The 26,953-nt window shown below is 36.2% G+C and overlaps 1 protein-coding gene and 1 pseudogene across 1 annotated transcript; both read right to left on the bottom strand.

Moving 5' to 3' along the window:
• Positions 1-1,643: 1,643 nt before the first annotated feature.
• Positions 1,644-2,664, bottom strand: LOC126080466 (olfactory receptor 10AG1-like; annotated as a pseudogene).
• Positions 2,665-14,818: 12,154 nt separating this feature from the next.
• LOC126080761 (olfactory receptor 10AG1-like) lies at positions 14,819-15,799 on the bottom strand. Its single transcript, XM_049891937.1, has one exon. The coding sequence runs from the start codon at positions 15,797-15,799 to the stop codon at positions 14,819-14,821; it is 981 nt and encodes a 326-aa protein (XP_049747894.1).
• Between the last annotated feature and the right edge of the window lie 11,154 nt (positions 15,800-26,953).

Raw genomic sequence — 26,953 nt, 5'->3', positions numbered from 1 at the left:
TATACTTTTATACTTATAGTTATACTTATAGTTTTATAGTTATAGTTTAGTTATAGTTGTTCTGGTTATAGTTAGAGTTGTTGTAGTTGTAGTTATTGTTGTTATAGTTATAGTTGTTATAGTTAGTTATAGTTGTTATAGTTAGTTACAGTTATAGTAAGTTATAGTTATTGTTATAGTTTTATAAAAAAAACAAAAAAAATTGTTTTTTATAAAACCATAACTATAGTTTTATAGTTATGGTTTTATAGTTATAGTTTTATAGTTACAGTCACAGTCACATTTATATTTCTATTTACATTTATAGTTATAATTAAAATTATATTTATATTTATAGTTATAATTACAATTATATTTATATTTATGTATGCATATGTATATGCATACAGGCATATGTACACATACAGACATTTATAGTCAAATATCATTTATAATTACCATTTATAATTAATAATATAGAATACAGATTTTATATATATATATACACACACACACATATACTTAACCACTGTGCCACTGGGGCTCTGATTAAATGTATATGTATATATATGTACTTATGTATATATTATTGGAGCCCTGGAGGCACAGTGGTTAAGAGCTAAGGTGCTAACCAGAAGGCCTGCAGTTCGAATCCACCAGCCACTCCTTGGAAACCCCATGGAACAGTTCTACTCTGTCCTATAGAGTTGGTATGAGTTGAAATCAACTCGACAACAACAGGTTTCGGGTTTGTAAATATAGTCTAATAAAGTCATATAATGGAGGAAGTCATGGCTTAATATACTTCCTATCTTATCTGATTCTTGTTTCAAGTCTGAGTTTACAATTTTAAGTGATTTAAACACTTCAAAGAATAATTACCACATCCACCAAACAGTACAGTATTGTTCCGCGAAGTTTACATTTTGAATTATTTCTTATGTGTTTTCTAAAGGAGGCTTGGTGGTTCAGTGGTTAAAAGCTTGGCAGCTAAACCAAAGGTTGGTGGTTTGAATCCACCAGCCTCTCCTTGGAAACCCTATGGGGCAGCTCTAGCCTCTTACAGGGTTGCTACGAGTCAGAATTGACACAGCAGAAATGTGTTTGGTTTTAGTTTAGCTTTGTATAGACAATCTTAAAGAGATAACTTCAATGTGTTGAGTGAGTAAAATGTCTAAAAACATAATTTCAACAGTATTTTCCAAAGGTTACTATATACAATACTCTTTACCAGCAGATATCTCTATGAAAAAAAAAAAGTGAACAACGATCACATAAGGGAAACATTCAACAAAAACAAAAGCTATGTAAAGGCAAATGATTTTTAGGGAAAAAGGTATTGTGAAATTAATAACTAGATATGAGAGACAACATTATTCAATAAACAGTCTGAAACCACGGTTAATTTGTTAGAGTGATATATTAGTTCTCTGTATATGAAATTTGTCAAAATAATTAAATTCTTAACTGCAATGCAACCATTGTGGATAGAACCCTGATATCAGAAAGTCTAATATAAAATGACAAGGTCAGGAATGAGTAAAGATAATCGATCTATGCTAAGGCAGGATATCCAATTAAAACTTAATTTCTGATTATAAAGCAGCAGAATTAAATGAGAAAAGATGTAATAAGTTTAAATTAGTGGCTAATGTGACTACACATTAAGGTAGCACTTTTCTCCATGCCACCATAACATCCTTATTCCTCAGAGTGTATATCATGGGGTTAAACATTGGAACAACAATGGTATAGAAAAGAGAGAGAAACCTGTCTCTTCCAGAAGAGTGTTTGGATTTGGGTTGAAAATATGTAATGATTCCTGACCCAAAAAATAAAGCCACAAGCATAAGATGAGATGAGCAGGAGGAGAAGGCTTTGGCTCGACTTGTGGCTGATGGCAACTTTAGGATGGTGGAGATGACTTTGCCGTAGGAGCCAAGTATCAACAGAAATGGAACTGTGATAAACAACACAACAAGTATGTAGAGTGACATCTCATTCACAAAGGTGTCCCCACAGGCCAGCTTGAATACTGGGGGGATGTCACAGAAGAAGTGGTTGATTTGGTTAGATCCACAAAAAGGCAAAGAGAAAGTCTCATATTTTTGCCCTATGTGAATTGGGATTCCAGTGATCCAGGAGCCAGCCACCAACTGGATACACACCCTGTGATTCATGACTAGAGGGTAATGCAGAGGGTTACAAATGGCCACATAGTGATCATAGGCCATCACTGCCAGGAGCAAACACTCCGTACCTCCCAGTATAAGGAAAAAACACATTTGTGTAGCACATTCAAACAAAGAAATGTTTCTTTTCTGAGTCCAAAGGTTCATGAGCATTTTGGGAATAGTGATTGACACATAACAAATTTCCAAGAAGGAAAAATTTACCAGGAAAAAAATACATGGGAGTCTGGAGAGCCTTGTCAACCCTTGTTACGAGAATGATCATGCCATTTCCCAACAAGATAATCACATAAAAAACCAAGATAATCACATAAGCAAAGAAAAATATCCCAAAAAGAAACATTTGAAGATGAGGAATATCAGAGAATCCTAAAAGAAAAATTCCACCAAGGAAGTGAGATTTACGTCTGGTAGGTGTTTTTGGTGTTCCACCTGTGAAAATTTTGATCTGTTTTCCAATTCTACAGACTAGCGAGGTGTGTAGTATTAGCATATACAATTTTTTATCCACAAGATAATTACAGCAGAATTCCCAGATCGAAGAGCAGTAAAGAATGTATGCAAAATTCATGATGGTGTTGTCAAGTGCTGTCAAGTCGATTCTGACCCATAGTGACCTCATGTACCACAGAACGAAACACTGCCTGGCCCTGAGCCCGGCTCACAATTGTTGCTGTGCTCAAGCCCATCAAATTCATGATATCTCATCATTATTTAATACTAGGCTTGTGTTTGCATGAAAGTGATGGGCTCTCAATTTATGCATTTTCATTTTTTGTCTGTTTCCGGGCATAGCAAAGTGAATCTCTTTTACTCGTCATATTAACAAACAAAATCCTGTGACAGAGCCTTTACATGTCACACCTTTCCCTGGGGGATTGTTCCCATTAAATTTGGAATTGGATTTTTCCATAACGCCTCAACTGTTCCATGAAGTCTTTTGCAGGTACAGTGTGCGCCTTCTCTTCCTTGTGTAACTGTCGCTCTCACTCTCTGTGTGTGCACTTGGGTTTGAAACTGTATTCCAGTTTCAGGTATTTACCAACATAAAACAGGTATCAGTCGATCGGGTGTTATATTTCAAGATATTTCATTTACCATGCATTTATGACATAATTTCAGGAACTCTGCCTAGTTTATTTTTAAATGCCTTGCTATCTATCATTAGATATTCTCATAAAATTTATCATTTCAATGATATGTCTGAAATGAAGCACAGGGAAATCAAAATTGACAGTGTAAACTATTATAAAATACAAGTGTTACATCATTTCCAAAAAGACAGATAGCAGAGAATATTCAGTTTAATAGAGACCATGTGAGCAAGTATATTTTGATAGTGAGTTAGAAGACATGCAGAGATTCAATACCTTTTCCAGGTATTGAGATAGGTGAATAACACAGGAATTAAAGAAGGAAGGCAAATAATACCATCATAGCAGTAGGTAGCAGCTGGGAAAACAGAAAGGAGACTCGTTTTAGATGAGTTACTGCTGAGTAGGTCAAGTGATTACCAAAACATTTTCTCAGTTATTTCTCAAATAAGTGTTAATGTTCTCATGCTATTTTTTAGATGAAGAAACACAAACTGAAAGAGTTTGCATACGTGTTGCTACTTCACACGCATGCTGGAATTTCAACTCCCCCCTCAGGTTCTTTTTCTAGTCGTAGGTTTGAATTAGGTTTCCAACACTTATAGGTTTAGTTGACCTGGGCCATTATTTAAGTATTTAAAATAATTCTTTAGATTAAAAAAAAAAAATCTGTGGACCTAAATATCTACCATAGAGTTGTGAGAACTAAGGAGAAGTTATAAAGAGCTTACTTAAAATTTATTTAGTTTATTATATGGCATCGTTATATTCTGTAATTATGATCGTATTTGTAATTAAGGACTCTCCAGAATAAGACATGTATCATATAATTGTTGAGCAAGATTGTTACGTATTCAAATTATTCACTGTTCTCTTACAGGAAACATTCTTCCATCCTTACTACTTTTGACATTGACACTTGAGTATGCGTTATTTTTGCATCTGATATTTACCAAGTTTTTCTGTTTGCCATAAAGACATTTTTCTCTCTACTTCCACATGTCTATATAAAATGTCCTTCTAAGTAATTGTAATGTAATAAAACTATACGGAGAGAGACTGATATGAGACCAAATGTGGTTTCCATGTGTGGGTCTCAATTATGTATCTTATGTATTTATATAATATTACACATGTTACCTGATCATCAAAGTCAAGTTATGGAAAATAAATAAAAGTAGAATTATTTTACTCACCAAGTGAGATGACTCCCATGAATCTCTTAGAGATTAAGTTTCAATGTGATCTCAGTCTCTACTCTTTGACTTCGGAACTGTGTGTTACTCACTGACACTCGCTATTGGTTTTAGGAGACTTTTTGCTTGTGTCTTATCGTCCCCTAATCCAACAACTTCCCATAACACAGGGCCAATTTTTCGTATTCCACAGTGTTACCCTATATTAAACTAACAGAATGTAAGTCACGTAATATTTTTAAACTATTATTCTGAATGTAATGTAGTATACTGTAAGAAATCATTATTTATGTTAAGAGAGAACATTAAGAAGTTCTGACTAAACTCATAATTTCATAAGACACAATAAAATATCTATTCAGATATAAGTAAAGAAAAGGGTTTCCAGTGCTAGTTATTACACAAAAAGGAGTCTGACCAAGAGAGCCCACTTTTATGTCGCTATCATTTTTCCTTATGTGCCCAATGTCCATTGGTTAGGGTTTTACCCTGTCTGATAGCAGCTGTAAGTAGAAACACTGGACATCGCCCCTGAATCCTTTAAGACAAGTTTTCTTTCTCAAATTTCTCAAGAAAATTGAAGTGTTAACTTAAAACTTTTTAGTATTTCTTTTAAGATAGAAAGAACCATGCCACGTGGAATTTTTTTTTAAAAGAAGTCCCATGCTTGTGAATTATTATTTTTATTATTATTATTATTTAATTCTACCATTCTAAATAGGGGCATATTTCTAGGAAAATTAAATGTTTGAGGAAAAAAAATCAGAGATTTGACTCTCCATTAAAATAGTAAGCATGGTATTGGGTAGTGAGTCATAGAAGCATACATAAATAAAGGTAAACTAGCATTTTGCTTCTAAGTGACTTACTCCAAATAAACCTTCTGGCAATTTACCTGATTTATTTCTATCATTAAACATGCTGCATGATGTTGAGTTTTATGACACTCAAATTGTTTTAGTATGAATTTTGTTTTTAGTTAACTTTATAATTAGGAAAGTGAGGAACCCAAATTTGCGGTCTGAGTGTCCATTTTTTAGCTTAAGATTGTTTTTAATGTTTTTGTTGAACTATGATTCTCAGTTTTATAGTATCTTAAAATAAATATAAAATACCAACACAAAAATCATATCAACAGAGAAAATGTCATACTTACTCTCTAGATTTGATTATAGTTGCTTTTTTTCTCCTCAGTAGAACTGTTTAAGTCCAAAGATTTAAATACATATATATATTTTGTAATAAACTTTTGCTTTAATAAAATTTTTTCCCCTCCTAACTGAAACTAACATCTCTTCCAGAATATGTGTGCTTTCAAACCAACCAGTTCTCCTTAAATAAAAATATCCCTCCTATTATAATTGTATTTCTTTTCTATTATAATTGTATTTCTTTTCTGATAGGTCGCTTCAATATTTAATTGATTCCTCTGCTTGCCACCCATTCTAATTTGTTTTTCTAGAAACTCTGGCTAAAGCTATACTTTCTCTTGCTCCTCTGTGGAATTCAGGTCCCAGTCCCAAACAGATCTTGGCAGAGAGCAAAAATGCCCTAGACAGAGCAATACCACTTATTCACTGGAGACTGTTCACCAATAAAGTTGTGTATTTGAGGCCCTTTCTTAGCTCCAATTTTTTAGTATTTCTCTCTTAATTCTGCTACTTGTACCTTGCAATATAGCAAACCTAGGCTTCTCTCACCATTAGAAGTCCATGCTTTATTTACTGTGATCAACCTTAAAAAATAAACTAACAAAACCCTGGCTGAAGAACTAATTAATTATGTTTCGTCATGAACAGCATAGGTATAAACTATATCAAGGTATACCTCTAGACTGTGTCAAATGGAAGCAATTTAAATCTGCAATACTGTATATGAAAGGAACAATCATAACTACAGAGTACAACTCTCTTCCAACAAAGTTTTATAGTCAGTATAAAAATAGTTTATTAGACACCACTGAGATTCCTGTATTCACTCTTATATTCTAATTTGGAACCAAATGTTATTTGAGCCATTTTTTTCTATTTTTTGTTTCTAGGATCCACTCCCCAGATTTGATTATCTCTTCTATCCTTGACTGCCTATAGAAATATGCCTCCTATGTTTCCTGCAATTTTATTGTAATTTATATATTCTTAGAGTATTCATCAATTTACTATGGAACCGATTATAAAATTCAGAAATAAGTCAACATAATATGCTCAATTGGTTTTCAACAAAATTGGAAAGGCAATTCACTAGAGAAAGGATAAGCTTCAATAATTTGTGCTGGAATGATTATATTTCTCTATTGAAAAATGAACTTAGATCCATCCCTCATACCATTATAAAAATAAAAATTACAACTGGACTAAACCAAAAGCAAAGAAGTTTCCTGAAGAAACTGAATGCTTCGAAAGTCAGCGTAGCAGAGGTGGGGGTTTAGGGGCCATGGTTTCAGGGTACATCTAAGTCAATTGGAATAATAAATTCTGTTTTTAAAATTTTAGAGAAAAAATAATAAAAAGTAACAAATTGCAATCATTGACCTAAATATAAAGACTAAAACTCTAAAATTTTTAGAAGAAAACATAGGAGAAAATTGTTGTGGCCTGGGATTAGGCAAAATTTTCCTAGAAACTGTAGATAGTGTTGTCCTTCTTTGGTTTTTTTCTAATGTATTGATAGCTGTCGTTTCATATAAGTTTCTGGATTTTACATTGTTTTAATCTTGACATAAATTAGGTCATGTTCCTCCACCTTGACTGAAAGTAGAATGCTTCTATCACAAATTCATTAAGCTAGTTAGACCCCCTTATCTTCAGAAGCTACAATTTTATTACAGCTGCCACTACCCCACTTTGCTTCCAAAACATTTACAGACAACGTAAGATGTGTTTAATATAAAATTGAAACAGAAAGTAAAAAACAAATCCTTATAAAACACAGACTTAGCATGTCTTTTACTGTCAAAAGATGAGGAAAATAGCATTGGAGAGCAGTCCTTTATGTTATTTTGAGATTGTGATTAATTTGGGGAGTTTACTATATTTTATACGAAAATAAGCTGATTTTTTCAAATCACCTTCGCTATTTTCTTTGATTTATTCTTGGGACAAAATATATTGTGCCTCTGAAATGGCATCTGACTCATAGTGAACATCAAGTAACATATTCTTGAACTAATTTGAGTTAATAGATTTTAAAATATTGAGCAATGGAATGCAATACTTTTGTCATGGTTACAATTGTTTCCACTAAAATTATATCTGTATGTATACATGTATGTGTTTATGTATTTGTGAAATTGGTATTTTCTTAGAATACAGTGCTTTCGGTTCTGTTATTTACAGATTTAGCCAAGTTTCATGCGAACAACTTTCTATAATGTGAAAAAATCACTTGAATTTCTGAGGTCACATTTTCTGTTATTCCTAGTAATGACCATGTTTGCTTTGTCCCCCCGCTCCTCAGTACAACTTGCATAGTTACTTAGCTCTGTTTTCAAAGGACTACTCCATCAACTTTTACTGATTCCATTTTTTATTATATTTTTGCTTTCATATATTTTTAATCATTTTTCCCTAATTTTTGTATTAATTTTGTAACTATGGTAGGTAAAATTCTAAGACGGCCTCCAACACTTCTGCCCCACAGTGCACACATCCCTTCTTTCAGTTACTCAAACATTAATCCAGATGTTGTGTGAAAGGATTTTGCAGATATAATTAGAGTCTCAAATCACTTGAACTGACCTAATCACAGGATTCCTTTAAATCTGGGCCCAGAGTTCAAAGACAGAGGAAATCAGAGATTCAAGGTGAGAAAGATGGAAAGGGTCACAGGGCATGGACTGTGAATGGCTTCTAGGAGCTGATAGTAACCTCTAGCTGACATCTCTTAAGGAAACAGGACTTCAGTCCTACATCTACAAGAAATTGGATTCTGCCAACAACCTCAAGGAGCTTGGAATCAAGTATTATTCCTAAAATTCTTCAGACAAGAACTCAGCCCATGGGACACTTTCATTTCACCTTTAAGACTGTAAGCAGAGAAACCAACCATGCCTTACCAAACATCTGACTTACAGAAGCTGTGAGATAGTAAATTTATGTCATTTTCAGCTGCAAAGTTTGTTGGCTGTTTGTTACACAGCATTGGGAAATTAATACAATGGTTTCACAGGTTACTGAATATAGTCATTACCATTATGGAAATAGAGGTGATAGACACCTGTACTGGGAAAGCTCTATCCTTATCTCTGGATGTCTAGCTTTTTTTTTTTTTTTTTTAACTCTTAGCTGAGATAAAATAAATGGACTTTATTATATTGTTGCACAGTGGTTAAGAGCTTGGCTACTAACCAAAATGTCAACAGTTGAAATCAACTTGGTGCTCCTTGGAAACTCCGTGGTGCAGTTCTACTCTGTCCTATGGGCTCACTAAGATTTGGAATAGACTTGACGCAATGGGTTTGGTATTTTGGTAAGGTCTGAAAATATCCTGGGATTTCTTTACAGATGATTTTCAACTGTGCCAGCTGGCTTGACAAGCTTCACTTGATTACATGACCAAGAGAAAACTAAACCCCGATCCCAACTTGCTTTGCTGTCTGAACTTCACATGAAACAAAGATTCCTTGCACAGATTTTAGTCTCAAGCAAAAGTGCAGCTTTGTGTATGCAAAGAAAGGGCCCTGGTGAGTTCCTTTTGCTAATTATGTATCAGGCTTTCAATGCTTTCTTTTCTTTTCCTCACTGCACAGTATCTTTTGCCTTTAAATAAAAGCCTTATGTGGTTACACCATATGGATTCTGGTAAATACTCTCCAATAATCAAAATGGAGGAAGCAATACAACTGTGTTCATTTTCTTTTATGTTTAATAATAAAACTTTTATGGGTAGGAAATTTGATCAATGCTTGGACAATATTTGAACTTTGTGTTTTCTTCATTAGATTTATATGGCAAGATCCCTAAAAATTTAACATACCAATTTTATTCACACTAGTTTGAATATACCTACATTGTTCTTTTATTTAAGGTATTTAAATGTTCATTTTCCAAAATTGTTATATTTTTTAAGTATTTAAACTTTTGCTAATTTATTTTTAATTTTTGGAATTTATTGATATTATCTTTGTCAGAGAATGAGCATGAACAATTTTTATAAATATTTTATTGGTACAGGAAAAGAGATCAATGTCCTGTTCCTAAGTATACAACTTACATGATCTCTGAAAATCATATCATTATTTTTAAAGTTTTTATCTTCTTCGTTTGTCAAGTACTAACAAACCATAGTAGTCAGTACGGTTATAAATTTTCAATTCATATTTTCGTCTTGTTTATTTATCGTTGTTGTTGTTGTTGGGTGCCGTCGAGTCAGTTCTGACTCATAGCAATCCCATGTACAACAGTATGAAACACTGCCCAGTCCTGTGTCATTCTCACAATCATTTTCATGTTTGAGCCCATTGCGGCAGCTACTGTGACAATTCATCCCGTTGAGGGTCTTCCTCTTTTTCGCTGACCTTCTGCTTTACCAAGCATGGTGTCCTTCTCCAGGACTGATCCCTCCTGATGATATGTCCAAAGTATTTGAGACTTAGTCTCCCATTCTTGCTTCTAAGGGGCATTCTGGCTGTATTTCTTCAAAACAGGTTTGTTTGTTCTTTTGGGAGTCCATGAACTTATTCAATATTCTTCACCAACACCACAGTTGAAAGGTGTCAGTTCTTCTTCAGTTCTTTCCTTCCTACAGTTCCACTTTTTGTTCCCTAGGTGTTCTTTGCATGGGAGAAAGATGAGGCAGTCAGCTCCCGTAAAGTTTAGTCTTGAATTTAGAGTTCTACTCTGTCCTATAGTGTCCTTATAAATCATAATTACCAAAGACAATGGTGGTGGTGGTGAGGTGTTCTTTGTAGCCCCTGCTGGATCTTCAGCTTCAGCTTTCAGTCAACTATAATTAAACACATAGTATAAGCAAGATGCATCACATTTACCCACATGCCAGGGTAGAAACTAATTCCACAGCACAATTTAAATAGGAGGGAGCTAGGGAATATTACTTAATTGGGTGCTCAAGGAAAGGAAATAAGTTTGGGGAATGTCTGGTCAGACTCTGCCAAAATTTTCACTTTTGGTCACTAACTAGGTGTTTCACCCTTTCTCTCACATATTGAAGCTAGTTCCCCAGTCCTATAGGGTTCACTCTGTGCAAAGTCTATGATCATTCATTGTCACATAGGTCTCTACATTAGGTCTGAATCGGCACCTTCAGATCCACAGAGCAATGATCAGATAAGGTAATTTGTATGCCACTCCAAACTCACTATATTGTGGTGAAACCAGGGTAGAATATGTTGAAGCACCCTCCCCTTTGGCTTGAGAAACCCACAGCTGTCACCGATTAGCTGGGGAGACTCTTAAGGCCACTTGCCTGGAATGAGAAATTTGTCACTTTTCATTTGGGATCTTGGCTCCACTATCTTGTCTTTTTTCTTGGTCTCATCTGAATGTTGTTGTTAGGAGTCTTGATTCAGTTCCGACTCATAGCAACTTGTGTGCAACAGAACAAAACACTGCCTGGTCCTGCACCATCCTTATGATTGTTGTTATGCTTGAGCCCATTGTTGCAGTCACGGTATCAATCCATCTGGTTGAGGGTCTTCTTTTTTTTGATGACCCTCTGTTTTGATGTCCTTTTCCAAGGATTGATTCCTCCTTATACAATGTCCAAAGTATGTGAGATAAATTCTCGATTGAATTTTTTCTTCAGTTCTTTCAGATTGAAAAATGCCGATCATGTTTTTCCCCTTTGTTTTTCTAACTCCTAGTCTTTGCACATGTCATTATAACATTTTACTTTTGTCTTCTCCAGCAATCCTTTGAAATCTTCTGTTCAGCTCTTTTACTTCATCATTTCTTCTTGCTTTAGCTACTTGATGTTCAAGAGCAAGTTTCAGAGTCCCTTCTGACATCCATTTTGGTCTTTTCTTTTTTTCCTGTCTTTTTAATGACCTCTTGCTTTCTTCACATGTGATGTCCTCAAAATCATTCAATTTCTGCATTCTGTTTGGTCATTATTCTTTGGAATGGCCATATTTCATTAGAGTACTTTGTCTTCTGGGGCCACTCTGAAATCTTCTGTTCAGCTCTTTTACTTCATTACTTATTTATTTTTTCCCGTTTGTTTTGCTACTCTAAGTTCAAGAACAAATATCAGAATCTTTCTGACATCCATTGGTCTGTTTTATTTATTCATTTTTCTTTCCTATCTTCTTAATGACTTATTCATGTATGATATCCTTCATGTCATTACACCGCTTGTCTGCTGTTTGGTCATTAGTGTTCAGTGCTTCAAACCAATTGTTGGGGTAGTGTCTAAATTCAGGTGGGATATATTTAAGTTTGTACTTTGGTTCTCGTGAACTCGTTTTAATTTTCTTCAGCTTCAACTTGAACTTGCATATAAGCAATTGACAGCATGTTCTACAGTCAGCTCCTGGTCTTATGCTGATGATATTGAGTTTCTCTACCCTCTCTTTCTATACATGTAGTCTATTTGATGCCTGCCTATTCCATCTGGTTAGACCCATGTATATAGTCACTGTTTGTTTTGTAGAAAAAAAAAACAATATTTGCAAGGAATAACTCTTTGGTCTTAAAAATTCCACCATGGAGTCTCTGCCATTATCTCTATCACAAAGGCCATATTTTCCAACTACTGATCCTTCTTTCTTTTTTTCCATGTTTCACATTCCAATCACATCATGATTGTAGGTTTGATCAATTTCAGACTGCAAAAGTCGTTAAAGATATTCAATATCTTCATCTTTGGCATTAGTGTTTGGTGATTTAATTTGAATAATTTTTATATCCACTGGACTTCCTTTAGGTGTATGGATATTATCCTATCACTAACAGTGAATATAATGTCATTCCTCTTCAATTTGTCATTCCTGACATAGTAGACCATATGGTTGTCAGATTCAGAATGGTCAATTCTGTTTCACTTCAGCTCACTAATGCCTATGATATCAATCTTTATGCATTGCATTTCATTTTTGACAGCTTCCAATTTTCCTACATTCATGCCCTGTATGTTCAACTCTCTGATAATTAGTAGATGTTTGCAGCTGTTTCTTCTAATTTTGAGCCATGCCACATCTGCAAATGAAGGCCCCAAAAGCTCTACTCCATTAAAAAGTCAACCCCACTTTGAAGAGGCAACACTTCCCCAGTCGTATTTTGTGTCTCTTCGAACATGAGAGGCCTATCTTCTGGCACTATATCAGACAATATTCTGCTGCTGTTCATAAGGTTTTTCACTGGCCTTTGTTTTTTCAGAAGTTGATCATCAGGACCTTCTTCCTAGTCTTAGTTTGGAAGTCTGCTGAAACCTGCCCATCTTGGGTGACCCCGCTGGAATTTGAAAAAGCTGTTGCATAATTTTCAGCATCACAGCAACATGCAAGGCATCACACTATAACAAAGTGACAGGAGAGTAGTGGAAAAGTATCAGTAGGAGCATCATATAATCTATTCTTCTAACCTAAAGAGTTCTGAGACTTTAGTTATATTTTATTATATTATTATACTTAGAAGCTAGTTTCAAAAGCATAATAGTGTGCTAAGAAATAAAAATAACATATATCTGTATGACACTTAGATAAAAGTTAAACATGAAAATTTTCATAAATAGGGTAATTATTCTTAGTACCAACCTACTGCCAATGAGTCCATTCCGACTCACAGCGACCCTATAGGACAGAGTAGAATTGCCCCATAGAGTTTCCAGGGAGTGCCTGGTAGATTCAAACTGCCCGTCATTTGGTTAGCATCTGTAGCACTTAACCACTATGCCACCTGGACTTCCAGTCATAGTACATATTCATGCATTTTAATAGATTTATTAGATATATTTGTTTCTGGTAACATGTTATTGCCATATGTCAGTATGACTTTATTCTTATTTTAGAAAATTTATTGAGGAATAACTTACAAAAAATAAAATACATCTTTTAAAATCTATTTGATGAAATTTGATACATGTACTCCCTTGTAAAACCATTTCCACAGTCAAGATACAGAACATTTACATCATTCCCAAAAGTTTCCTTGTGCACTTTTGCAATCTATTCCTTTCATATATTCTTCACTAGAGAAGGTCACCGATCATATTTCTGTAAGAGTTCATTTACAATAAGAATGTACTTTATGTCTGGAATCCTTTACTCAGTATGATTTTTAATATTTATCTATGCTGTTTTGTACATAAATGTAGTTAATTCCACTTTATTGCAGAATGGAATTCCATTGGATACATATACCGTGATTTGTTTATTCATTCATCTGTTGATAGACATTTGTGTTATTTTGAAGTTTTGGTTATTATGAATACAGTTGTTATGTATATTCATGTACAATTTTTAATGTGAAATAAGTTTTCATTTCTTTTTGGACAAAAACTGAGGAGTAGAATGGTTGGGTCATATTGTAGGTATATGTTTAGCCTTTTGAGAAAGAGTTAAAGTGTTTTTCAGAGTGATTATATCCTTTTACACTCCAACTGTCCAGGTGTATGAGACTGTCAGTAGCCCCACCCCTTTGCCAGCACTTGGCATTGTTAGAATTTGTAATAGTTTTCCCTATTCTGATGGATGTTTTGTGGTATCGCATTGTGATTTTAATTTGCATTCCTCTATTTTTTTTTTTTAATAACTAAAGATGTTGAGCGTATTTATCTATAATTATTGGATATTTGTGTGTCTTTTTAAAAAACTGTTATCTTAGTCATGTAGTGCTGGTAACAGAAATACCACAAGTGAATGGGTTTAACAAACAGTTCATTCCTGCACATAATCTAGAAGTCCAAATTCAGGGTGTCAGCTACAGGGGAACGCTTTCTCTGCTGGCTCTGGATGAAGGTTCTTGTCATCAGTCTTTCCCTGGACTAGGCTTTCAGTGCAGGAACCCTCGGTCCCAAGGACGTGCTCTGCCCCTGCGGCTGCTCTCCTGGTGGTATGAGGTCCCCTCTCATCTCTGCTCACTTCTCTCCTTTATATCAGAAGACATTGACTCACACTACACCCTTATCTTGTGGATGAGCCCTGCTTCGTTAACATAACTGCCGCCTATCCCGTCTCATTAATGTCAGAGGTAGGATTTACAACACACAGGAAAATCACATCAGATGGCAAAATGGTAGAAAATCACACAAGACTGGGAATCATGGCCCAGCCAAATCAATACATACATTTTCTGGGGACACAATTCAATCCATGACAGTCTTTATTCAAATGATTTGCCCACTGTTTTTTGAGTTGCTGATTTTATTCTTGGATTGTAAAAGTTCTGTTAGTTCAAGTGTGTCATAACGCTAATGATTTGAGAAGAAATTTTCTCAATGCTTCTGTAACATCTTTGTTCCTCAGACTGTATATCATAGGGTTAAACAATGGGGTCAAAATGGTGTAGAAAAGAGAGAGAAGTTTGTCTGTTTCTTTATATTGGTTGGATTTAGGTTTTAAATAGGTAATAGTAGCTGATCCATAGAATAAAACTACAACTATGAGGTGGGAAGAACAGGTTGAAAAGGCTTTGGTCCGTCCTGTGTTTGATGGCAACTTGAGGATGGTTGACATAATTCTGATATAGGACCCAAGTGTCAACATAAAAGGAACAGTGACAAATACTACAGCAAATATATAGCCCACCATCTCATTGACAAAGATGTCACCACAGGCCAGCTTGAGAATTGGGGGAATGTCACAGAAGAAGTGATTGATTTGGTTAGAACCACAAAAGGGCAGAGAGAAAATCTGTCCTGTTTGCCCTATCTCAATGGGAATGCCACTCATCCAGGAGCCAGCCACTAGCTGGATGCAAGTTTTGTGGTTCATGACTATAGGATAATGCAGAGGGTGACAGATGGCCACGTAATGGTCATAGGCCATCACCGCCAGGAGAAGGCATTCTGTGGCTCCAAGCATAAGGCCAAAGCACATTTGCGTAGCACAAGCAAAAAAAGAAATGTTTCCTTTCTGGGTCCAAAAATCCATGAGCATTCTAGGAAGAGTGATAGACACGTAACAGATTTCTAGGAAGGAAAAGTTACTGAGAAAAAAATACATGGGAGTCTGAAGTGCAGGGTCTACTCTTGTTATTAGAATTATGATGCCACTGCCCATCAGAATAATCATATAAACAACTAAGAATGCTCCAAAAAGAAACCAATGGAATTTGGGAATATCAGAAAATCCTAAGAAAACAAATTCCATCATTGTACTGATATTGGTTTCTGTTACTTTTAATTTGTTTTCTCTCTGTGGATTTGGTCTTCTTGGCTGCATTTTCCCTTTTGGTAATTGAATTGTGACATGGGCATTGGCCTTTATAATTTCTCAGTTTCTTTCTGACACTTGCATTCTCTGATCCTGGGTGATCTGATGTGAAACCAGGAGCAATTAAGTCACCTGCAGAGAAAATCAATTCAATCAATAAAATGTGCATGCAATTGATTTATAATTCTAGATTTGCATTCTAATCATTCCAGTAAGATCCACAGCCATACATTTTTATTAATCTTTCCATACAAGAGGGGAGAATGCAACTGAGATCTTTAATTCAGTTAAATATGGAATCATAATCTGATCCACCCTTCTTTTAACTGAGAACTTCCTCAAACCAATTCGCTTCTTTCAAAGTTTTCCCTCTTTCCAAAATTGGTGTGTCTTTAAATTTCACATATATCTTAAATGCTTTCTGTTTGTTTTTGATCTTCATTTACACATAATATCCAACCCTGCACACCATATACTCAAACAGGACTCTGCATTTTTTTTGTTTGTAACTCAGGGAATAAGGTTCCATGTTTGTTTTCCATTTTTATGTGCCTGTTTCATCTCTTTTAATGAATATGTAAACGATTGAGCCCAGGTACTGTATTTCACAACTTTCTCTATCACTACCTCCTATATACCAATAAACCATAGAGTTTCCAAGGAACAGGTAGCTGGTGGATTCAAACTACCCCACCAGGGCTCCAATTGTATTTAATATTTATTAATATATAACCTTAAGACGCATAATTCATTTAATCCAACACATTTTATCTTTTGTTCTCTGGTATTCATGTTTCTCTTATTAGGGTTACAACTGAGGCCTCGTTATCTCCATAAGTCCCTACAACCATGTCTAACCCTCTTCCGCTGCATTCCCTCCAGTTATTTCTTTTTCTGATCAAGCCCTAGAGCATTGCCCTAATCATGATTTCTGGTTGCTGGCAATCCTGCTCCGTGGAGGGGAGAGACCAGATTGGCTGAGAGGGAAGGGGTTTATTTGCTGAATTCTGGAACCAATTTTCACACTCTCAGGAGCAGACATACTAGCAGCTGTATGCACATCACTCACAACACTTGAACTTTCAAAATATGCTGATTTTCCTCACCTCTATTTTTTTATGCCTAACTCCTTAGTTCAAACTATCCTCTTATTTTTGGAATGAAAATAATAGCCTTGTTCCACTACAATACCGTGTGTACAGGAAAACCAGTGTGGACATTGAAAAGGTGTAAATTCCCTCATTTTACTACCATGCTAAAAGCACTTTCATGGATTCCCATTGTACTTGGAAAAATCCAAATTTATTTCCAGGAATTGAAAACTGAGATATAACTTGGCCCCTGCCTTTATTTCCAATCTCATTGACTACAACACCCCCACTTCCCCACCCTGGGCAATCAGTTCTTTAGGTTTCTAAGAATGTAAACCTTAAGGGTCTTCTTCCGCTCTTTCATCTGCCCAGAATGTTCTTTACAGAGTTACTTCTTCTATTTAGGACTCAGCTCAAATGTCACTTCTTCAGAGAGGTCTTCTCAGGATTATCCTAGAGATTGTATTGTTGCTGTTAGGTGTCTCATAGTAATCCCATGTGACAGAGTGTAAATGCCCCATAAGTTTTTCCTGGCTGTAATGTTTATGGAACAAATAGTCAAGTCCTTTCTCCAGTAGAGCTGCTGAGTGAATTTAAACTGCTAAACTTTCAGTTAGCAATGAAGGACTTAATTGTTGTGCCACCATGGCTCCTTAAGGATTGCATTGTTGTTGTTAGGTGCTGCCAAGTCAGTTCTGACCCATAGGAATCCTATGTACAACAGAAAGAAACACTGCCCTGTCCTAAACAAATCCTCATAACTGTAGTTATACTTGAGATCATTGTCCCAGCCACTGTGTCAGTCCATCTCATTGAGGGTTTTCCTCTCTTTCACTGACCCTCTGTTTTACCGAACATGATGTCCTTCTCCCGGGACTGGTCCCTTCTGATAACATGTCCAAAGTATGTAAGATGATGTCTCGTCATCCTTGCTTCTAAGGAACATTTAGGCTGTACTTCTTCCAAGTCAGATTTTTCCTTCTTTTGTCCGCCCATGGTATATCCAATATTCTTCCTCAGCACCATAATTCAAAGGTGTCAATTCTTCTTCAGTCTTCTCTATTCATAGTCGCGCTTTCACATGCATACAACGTGATTAAAAGCACCATCACTTGGGTCAGGTGCACCTTAGTCCTTAAAATGACATCTTTGCTTTTTAACACTTGAAAGGCATCTTTTGCAGCAGATTTTCCCAATGCAAAGCATCATTTGATTTCTTGACTGCTGCTTCCATGGGTGTTGATTGCAAAGCCAGGATTATATTAGTACCATTGAGTTATATTAGTGCCAGCGTGAATTATTTCTGTATCATATTCTTATTGTTTTATTTTAAAATAGGGTGTTTATATCTCCACTTTTCATTAGAGGCTAAAAAATTGAGACTCAAAGATTTCACATAAATTTTCCAGGTTTTCACGAGTTCTGGATTTCAACTCTACTACCAAGCTATTTCCAGATTCTTAGCTGTGATATGGAAAAAATAATGAATTTTCCGAAGCTTGTTAACATTTATTCAGTTAATTATATGCCATGTACTGCAATCTGATTATATCTTCTTTTAAGATTCTTGTTCTATAACCTTGAAAACAGAGTAGTGTCTAACGGAAAGGTTTATAATTTTTAATTAATACATTATTGATTTTTTTCAACTTTTTGAAACCTGAAGTATTTTCTTCTTTCTGTCTGCTGTTCACATTATATCCTAAACCACTCCATCTTAGTACTTTATTTAATGTATTTTACCGAAGACTTTTGTATTTACTTAGTAAACCAATGGAATGAAATGGGGTCACATCCCGAAATAAACACTGGGATTGGAAAAAAGGTCCATGAGCTTTAAGCTAGTATAAGCCATTTTACAAACCTAAGATATACCATTTTACTTACAACAATGCACATCGTGTGGAATGATGTACAATGGCTAAGTGCATAAGAATGTGAGTAAAGCACACAGGTACTTTATAGATTACCGTGAGGACAAAATGCATCTATAGCAGTTGCAGCTAGCTGAAAACCTCAATTAACTATTAGGTTGATCAATGTCCATGAATATTTTTGCAATCAATCTAGTCCATAACACAATGAAACCTGCGAGAGGTGGTATTCAACTGGCCTGCCTTGTTTTCCAGGTCTGGCAAGTTTTCTGCCTTGGGCAGGATACAGTCTTACCATTTTTCTATTGCTCTCTATTAAGAACCCCTACCTCCTAAACACCCTGTGAGTTTTCCTTCTCTGACGGGTTCTGCTTTACATAGGTTCTGATTTTCAAGGATTTTACTGTATAATTTCTGGCCTATGAATTCTAACACTATTTCCCTGATGAGCCCTCAAATATGCTATTTGACTATATGCATGTCTTTTATTCCCTTGACATTACATCCTATGATTTAGTAAGAATGTTTCACAAGGTTATGCCCCAACATGGTATGCTGCATATGACAATAAATTATATTAAAAGAAATTTATATTAGAAAATATATTCACCATGAAGTAGAAGAAGGTGATTAAAGGTGGTAATTGTGGTGAGAATGCAAAAAGCAAACTTTGTAAGTTTCCATTAAGATTCTAGTAGTTCTCGAGAGGCGGAGCCAAGATGGCGGACTAGGCAGACGCTACCTCGGATCCCTCTTACAACAAAGACACGGAAGAACAAGTGAATCGATCACATACATAACAATCTACGAACCCTGAACAACAAACACAGATTTGGAGACAGAGAACGAACTAATACGGGGAAGCAGCCATTGTTTCCAGAGACTGGAGCCAGCGTACCAGTCAGGTACAGCACAAGCACAGAGAGCGGCTCCACCCCCCTGAACTAACCCCGGGAGGGGGACCAGCCGGTTCCACGGGCGGCGTGGGATGCAGCCAGTAGAAGAAGTCCCCGGGAGGCAGTGACTGGTCTTGGAGCAGAAAGAGCAGCGTCCGAGCCGGGGAACCGTCCCGCAGGGATTTGGACTGGACGCAGGTACGGCATAAACACGGAGAGTTGCTCCACCCCCCTGAACTAACCCCAGGAAGGGGACCAGCTGGGTCGCGCGGGCAGCGTGGGACGCAGCCGGTAGGAGAAGTCCCTGGGAGGCAGCGACTGGTATTGGAGCGGGGAGAACAGCGTCCCAGCCGGGACACTCAGTCACGGCACAAGCACGGGGACCTGCTCCACCCATCTGAACTAACCCCGGGAGGAGGCCCAACTGATTCTCGGAGGCAGCACGGCCACGCGGCTGGAGGGACGAGAAGTCCCCGGGAGGCAGCGACTGATTTTGGAGTCGAGAGTGCACCGTCCCAGTAGGGGAGCCTTGACGCTGGGCGTGGGGCTGGAAGCGGAGGATCTGAACGTGACTCCAGTGGGCCAGACCCCACTGTGAAATTTATGTGAAATCTTTGAGTCTCAATTTTTTAGCCTCTAATGAAAAGTTTTTTTTTTTTTTTTTTAATGAAAAGTTATACCCACTGTCCCGGGTGCACCCGCCATTATTTTCATTGTTACTCAAAAAGTTAACTCTTCGGATAATTTTTTTCGGAACTCGCTTTTCTTTAGGTATAGATATTGAGACTTACTAAGTGTGGATAATTTGACCAATTGCACATAGGTTTTGTGACTGCTAGTCAGTATCTTTTTTTTCCCAATAGTCTTGAGTTTGACTCCTATCCCCATGGTTATTACCTGTGTGATATTAAGCAATTATTTAAAGTTTCTAGGATTTACTTGTTTGTGAGAATTAAATGAAATAAAATTGGTAAAATTTATCAGCTACCTCCCAATTTTAAATTGTTTACTTATTATTTATTGCTCTATGATTATGATTATGGTAACTTGTGCTTTAAGCCTGTAGCCCTAGGATTTAACAAATTGCCCAGTTAAGTAGGTATTTGACAAAGTGGTTTTGAGTTCGTTTGTTGACCATTATTTTTTTTGCCATTCCTTTCATCAGGGTCAGGACAAGGAATAGTTAGTGAATCTCCTAAGGTATGAAATTTGAGAAGGCATTCAGGGCCATCCTTGAACTTGATGGATCCTGAAAAGGAGTGGCTCCTTAAATTTTGCAAGAGTCATGGTGCCTCTTGCCTCATCCTACTTTTCATTTCTCCATTCTAATGGGTTTGAACTTTGTCCATGAAGCAGTGGAGAGGTATGGTGCCATGGCAAAAGATAGAAACCAAAACCGTTGTCTATGAATCAATTCCAACTCATAGGACATAGTAGAACTGTCCCATAAGGTTTCTGAGGCTATAAATCTTAGGAAAGATGACTGCCACAACTTTATATCAAGGAGCAGCAGGTTGGTGTGAACCACTGGCCATTTGGTTAACAGCCAAGTGCTTAACCACTGCGTAACCAGGACTCCGTGCCCCTGGTTAGAGAATAGTGTTTCTCAGACAGGCCAGAACTAAATTGTAGTTCCAACATCATCTAGCCGTGTGATGACTTCATGCAAATTAATTAATCTTCCCATGTCACAGTTTGCTCAACTGTAAAATGGCCAGCAACTATACAAACATTTAGTGTTGTTATCTGAATTAAATTGTTTAATATAAGCTAAACACCTTGAAGAAGTTCTGACATTTATGAAAGGCTATTATTATTGTTATCTATTATTATTATTGTTATTAATGATTCTTTATATCTAGTTTGTGGACATGTAACATCTGTTGTACTCATCACTGGTGAGCACTTAGAATTGCAATTAGGGTAAAACCCTTTGCATTTTCTTTTACTGATACTAAGTGATCTGAGATGTAAAAACTGACTATTTTCCTGCTTGAAAGCAATATAGATCCTAGAAAATGGGTGTTTACCTAATATGGTACTCAGGCTTGATTCTAAACTGAATAAAGGAATAGACATTAATAAAATGAAAGCAACACTCTTAAGAGGGAGAGAAGAATTAAGACTCGCCAGAGGACAAAAGAACCAAATCTTTATGTATTCCTTTACAAATGATAGCATTTAATAAAAAATAATTTGTTAATTGAATACAATGACTTTGAGTGCTAAATGAGATAGCATTTCTAATTGTACAAACTCAGGTGTTTGGTGATGAAATTATCCACATATAACATTAAATATATGATTTGTCTATGGTTTTCTCAAGAGAACAAGGTAGAAAGAGCAGAGATTTACCCTGTGTGTTCTCCCAAAACTATCTATATTACTCTTCTTTCTTGGAAATGTTTAAGGTCTTATTACTTTAAGGGAAATGAAACTTAATGTTATCATATTTTTATTTGAGATTTAAGCACCCATCCCCCGGAAAAATTCTAAATGATTAAGGAACGTGTAATCATATTCTGACTGAGTCCTGGTTGCTCAGTGGTTAAGTTTTCGGCTGCTAACCGAAAGGTCGATAGTTCAAACTCAACAGCCACTATATGGGAGGAAGATATGGAAGTTCTACGCTATCCTATCTTCCCTTTACTCTATCCTGTATTGCCAGTGGGAGGCAAAGAGTTTGCACTGGTTAACAATTTTTATGATTCAGATGGATATGTCACTGTCAATGTCCCCACTCTATCTAAACCTCAGCTGTTAGTATTTTTAATATAAATTAGAAACATAAACCCTGAAATTAATCTGAAAACCAATATAAACTTAAAGCTTTACATTATTGTATACATTCTTTAATGTAAGAATATGATTTTTTTTTTTAATAAATATTTCTTGGATTCCTCAACTAATGTGAATTTATTTCATGGATTGTTTTACTTTAAATGTCTTCTTAAAATGCCATCAGAACTAAAATACATAAATATGATACTTATTTGCTACAAAGCCTTTGATAGAAATGAAGTTTTCCTATAATGTTATTTAAAAAAAAAAATTGTTATTTAGTATTCTTAAAATAACATAGCAGGTTTTCTAATTTTCGGTGTCTCAAAGTAATTAACTATCACTATTTCTTTTTTTTTTTTTAATTTAAAAACATGAAAACCCTGGAGGCGTAGTGGTTAAGTGCTACGGCTGCTAACCAAAGGGCTGGCAGTTCGAATCCACCAGGTGCTTCTTGGAAACTCTATGGGACAGTTCTACTCTGTCCTATAGGGTCGCTATGAGTCGGAATCGACTCGACGGCACTGGGTTTGGTTTGGTTTGGTTTATCTAAAATCATTGTTTAAGGTAAATCATATTTAATAGAGTCAGAAATATAAAGACACTGTTTTAATAAGACAGCACATTTGCTACTGTATATTAAATATTGATTTTAATAATATCATGACCTAAAGTTCAATATTAATATAAAAAGCTCAATATTGATATAAAACATTTCATATTTACCATTCTTATTTTTGATAATAGGAGCCCTGGTGGCTCCGTGGTTAACTTGCTCGGCTGCTATTAGTTAGAACCCACCATCCAGTCGCAGGACAAAGTTATGGTAGCCTGCGTCCATCACCACTTACAGCCTTGGAACCCCGATGAAGCAGTTATACTCTGTCCTGAAGGTTCGCTGGGAGTCGTAATTGACTTGACAGCAGTGGATTTGGGTTTTGATTTGTTTGTGATAATCTTGTTTTGTCCTCCCTGAAGAGCGTTTCTTTGGCTGAAACAACTTGTTTAATCAATGGTATTCAACCCACCTTTAAAACAGTGTACTCAGTTCAAATGTGGAATGCCCTTTAAATACCAGATAGTTATCTCTACCTGCTGAGATCTCTTCCACCTGATACAGTTAAGTTTCTAATTAAACAAATCTCATTGGCATTCTCTGGTTTATTTATTCATTTTCCCAGATAGCTCTCAGTCCATCCAGAATACTGTTCTTCTGCAGCCTCTCAATGGAATAGAGTGTGCAGGAAGTTTTATTTCATAAACTTGAATAGGGTCCTGGATTGCCCTTAACTGAGCAATACCTCCCGCCCAAAACTGACCCAAATTCAATTCTCCCCTCATCTACTATGACTGCTTCATATGGACTCTCTGTTCCTGTTAGATTGAGCTCCAGTCACATTTTCCTCTACTTATCTTGCTTATTTTCTTCTCTGACATCCAAATTCTGGGGCTGGCTTCTGTAAAAACTGTAATAAATGTTCTGACAACAAAGAATATTTGTATCCATTAATCATATAATATATAATTTATTTCTTCAGGACAACCTGGGCAAACTGAGAACTGGCTGTTGGATATATTAAATCCAGTTCAAAACTATTTTTTGTCCCAAGATTAATCCCAACAGGGAGACCTTTTATTTTCCTTGCAGCATTCCACCATCCATCCTCAATTTCATTGCCTCTGTGAATCCACTTTTAAGGGGTGATTCCCGTTAAATTCACTTAGGAGAAAATAAGATTCTGACATAAGTCCGGCTGAAATTAGAGGCAAGACTCTAGGTCAGTAGTCTGTTATTATAAAATACTTACCTTTCAAGGCTTCAAATCTGAGTGATGCTTAAGATTGTGTATCAACTTGCTGAGACATGAATCTCAGTGGCTTGGCAATTATGGTGTATTTTGGCAGTCATATAATGATATAATCACCTCCATGATGAGATCTGATATGATGTGCTCACCTCCATGATGGGATCTGCTGTTGGTAGCCAATCAGTTAAAAAGGAGTTTCCTTGGGGGTGTGGCCTGTATCTAATAAATGTGGATTTTCTGGCGAAGTTCACTGGCTTTTGCTTTGCCCTGGATCCTGCATTTGGATCATCAGCATCTGTCTTCCAGTTCTTGGTATTTGGACTAGCAGCCTCCCATCTTACTGGCTGATCTTGGATTTCTCAAGTCTTCGTGCTGTGAGCCATCAACCTGCCCTCTGATCTGTGGATCTTGGGTTCATCAGCCCCTGATGCCTGACCCAGGGACTTGCCAGCTCTACAACTGGGTGAGTAATTTCCTTGAAATAAATCTTTTTCTCTCTATAATGTGTATATATACATATATATGTGTATATATACATACATATATATACACATATATGTATGTATGTGTATATATACATGCTTCACTGATTTTATTTCTCTAGAGAACATAGACTAAGGTAGTTTAAGAATATTGGCCTCAACCCAAATTTCCCTTTATGAAAACAGAATGTTACTTCCTATTATTAAGCAGTGATTTCTAAGGTTTATAATTACCTACAATCTTTCTCCAGGAACATCATGTGAAAGTGATTAGGGAAGTTAATTGAAAGGTAACAGGAAGTATGACCTTGAAAACATGGAAGGTGTATGAAGAGTGGGTGATGAGAAAGGCCTGCCATGGGAATCAGGTGTGGCAGAGCATAGCAATGGGGTGAAATGCCCCCCAGACCTGAGCTACAGTAGGTGCATATTCCAGAAGTAACTAAGATAAAAGGGAATTCTAAAGTCCCAAAATTGCACGTGGAGTACTGGTGCTACAGTGGTTAAGAGCTCAACTGCTAATCTAAAAATTCAGAAATTCGAATCCACCAGTCAGTCCTTGGAAACCCTATAAGGCAGTTCTACTCTGTTCTATAGGGCTGTATGAGTTGGAATTTTCTTGATGACAATGAGTTTGCTTTTTTTTTTTTTTTTTTGGATATTGTGCATAAATAGCAAAATCTTCTCATGGGATAAATGCAAAATGCAAATATACATAAGAATATATAATATTATAAGAATAGCAAATGAAATAGGCAAAATATGGAATTTTAAAGCAAATGTTATTGGGATACTTGAACAGAATTTGAGAAAAAAAGATACATTTTTTATTAATACTTATTACCATAGCAGGAAATTAAAAAAAAATTATACAATAAAATAATTCTAAGAGAGAGATTTTTTAAAATATTTTAGAATAAGGAAGACTTGTAAAGTTATGACTAAAATTTAGAATGCAGGACAAAAATATATTGAAAAATAATCAACTATGTAAAAGTAAATATTTGCACATGCTAAAAAAAAGAACTAAAAGCCATGCCAAAATATAACTAATAAAGTGGGAAAAATAACTATAAGTCATATCTCAGATAAAGTACTAATTTTGTCTATAAATATTCTTTTTTAAAAAATAATTTTTATTGCGCTTTAAGTGAAAGTTTACAAATCAAGTCAGTCTCTCACATATAAACTTATACACACCTTACTACATACTCCCACTTACTCTCCCCATAATAACTCAGCCCATTCCCTCCTTCCAGTCTCTCCTTTCGTGACCCTTTTGACAGTTTCTAACCCCCTCTACCCTCCCATCTCCCATCCAGACAGGAGATGCCAACATAGTCTCTAGTGTCCACCTGATGCAAGTAGCTCATTCCTCATCAGCATCTCTCTCCAACCCATTGTCCAGTCCAATCCATGTCTGATAAGTTGGCTTTGGGAATGGTCCCTGTCTTGGGCCAACAGAAGGTTTGGGGACCATGGCCACTGGGATTCTTTTAGTCTCAGGCCATTGTCTGTTTTTTTTATGAGAATTTGGGGTCTGCATCCCACTGTTCTCCTGCTCCTTTAGGGGTTCTCTGTTGTGCTCTCTGTCAGGGCAATCATCAGTTGTGGCCGGGCACCACCTAGTTCTTCTGGTCGCAGGATGATGTAGTCTCCAGTTCATGCAGCCTTTTCTGTCTTTTGGGCTCATAATTACCTTGTGACCTTGGTGTTCTTCATTCACCTTTGATCCAGGTGGATTGAGACTCATTGATCCAACTGATTTTTGTATGTTTATCTTGTAACCTGAAACTCTGCTGAGCTCTTCCGTTAGTTTCAGTAGTTTTCTTGAGGATTCCTAGGGTTTTCTGTGTATAAGATCATGTCATCTGCAAATAGAGATAATTTTACTTCTTCCTTGCCAATCTGGATGCCCTTTATTTCTTTGTCTAACCTGACTGCTCTGGCTAGGACTTTCCAGCACAATGTTGAATAAGAGCGGTGATAAAGGGCATCCTTGTCTGGTTCCCATTCTTAAGGGAAATGCTTTCAGGCTCTCTCCATTAAGGATGATGTTCGCTGTTGGCTTTGTATAGACGCCCTTTATTATGTTGAGGATTTCTCTTTCTATTTCCATTTTGCTGAGAGTTTTTATCATGAATGGGTGTTGGACTTTGTCAAATGCCTTTTCTGCATCAATTGATAAGATCATGTGGTTTTTGTCATTTGTTTTATATATATACGGTGGA

Source organism: Elephas maximus, chromosome 7 (assembly GCF_024166365.1).
Source record: "Elephas maximus indicus isolate mEleMax1 chromosome 7, mEleMax1 primary haplotype, whole genome shotgun sequence".
Lineage (NCBI taxonomy): Eukaryota > Metazoa > Chordata > Mammalia > Proboscidea > Elephantidae > Elephas > Elephas maximus.
This window is presented reverse-complemented; position numbering and strand designations above follow the sequence as displayed.

What these genes read in the sequence shown, in the direction of transcription:
- LOC126080761 (XM_049891937.1), bottom strand. Translation starts at nt 15,799, where the DNA reads ATGCAGCCAAGAAGACCAAATCCACAGAGAGAAAACAAATTAAAAGTA.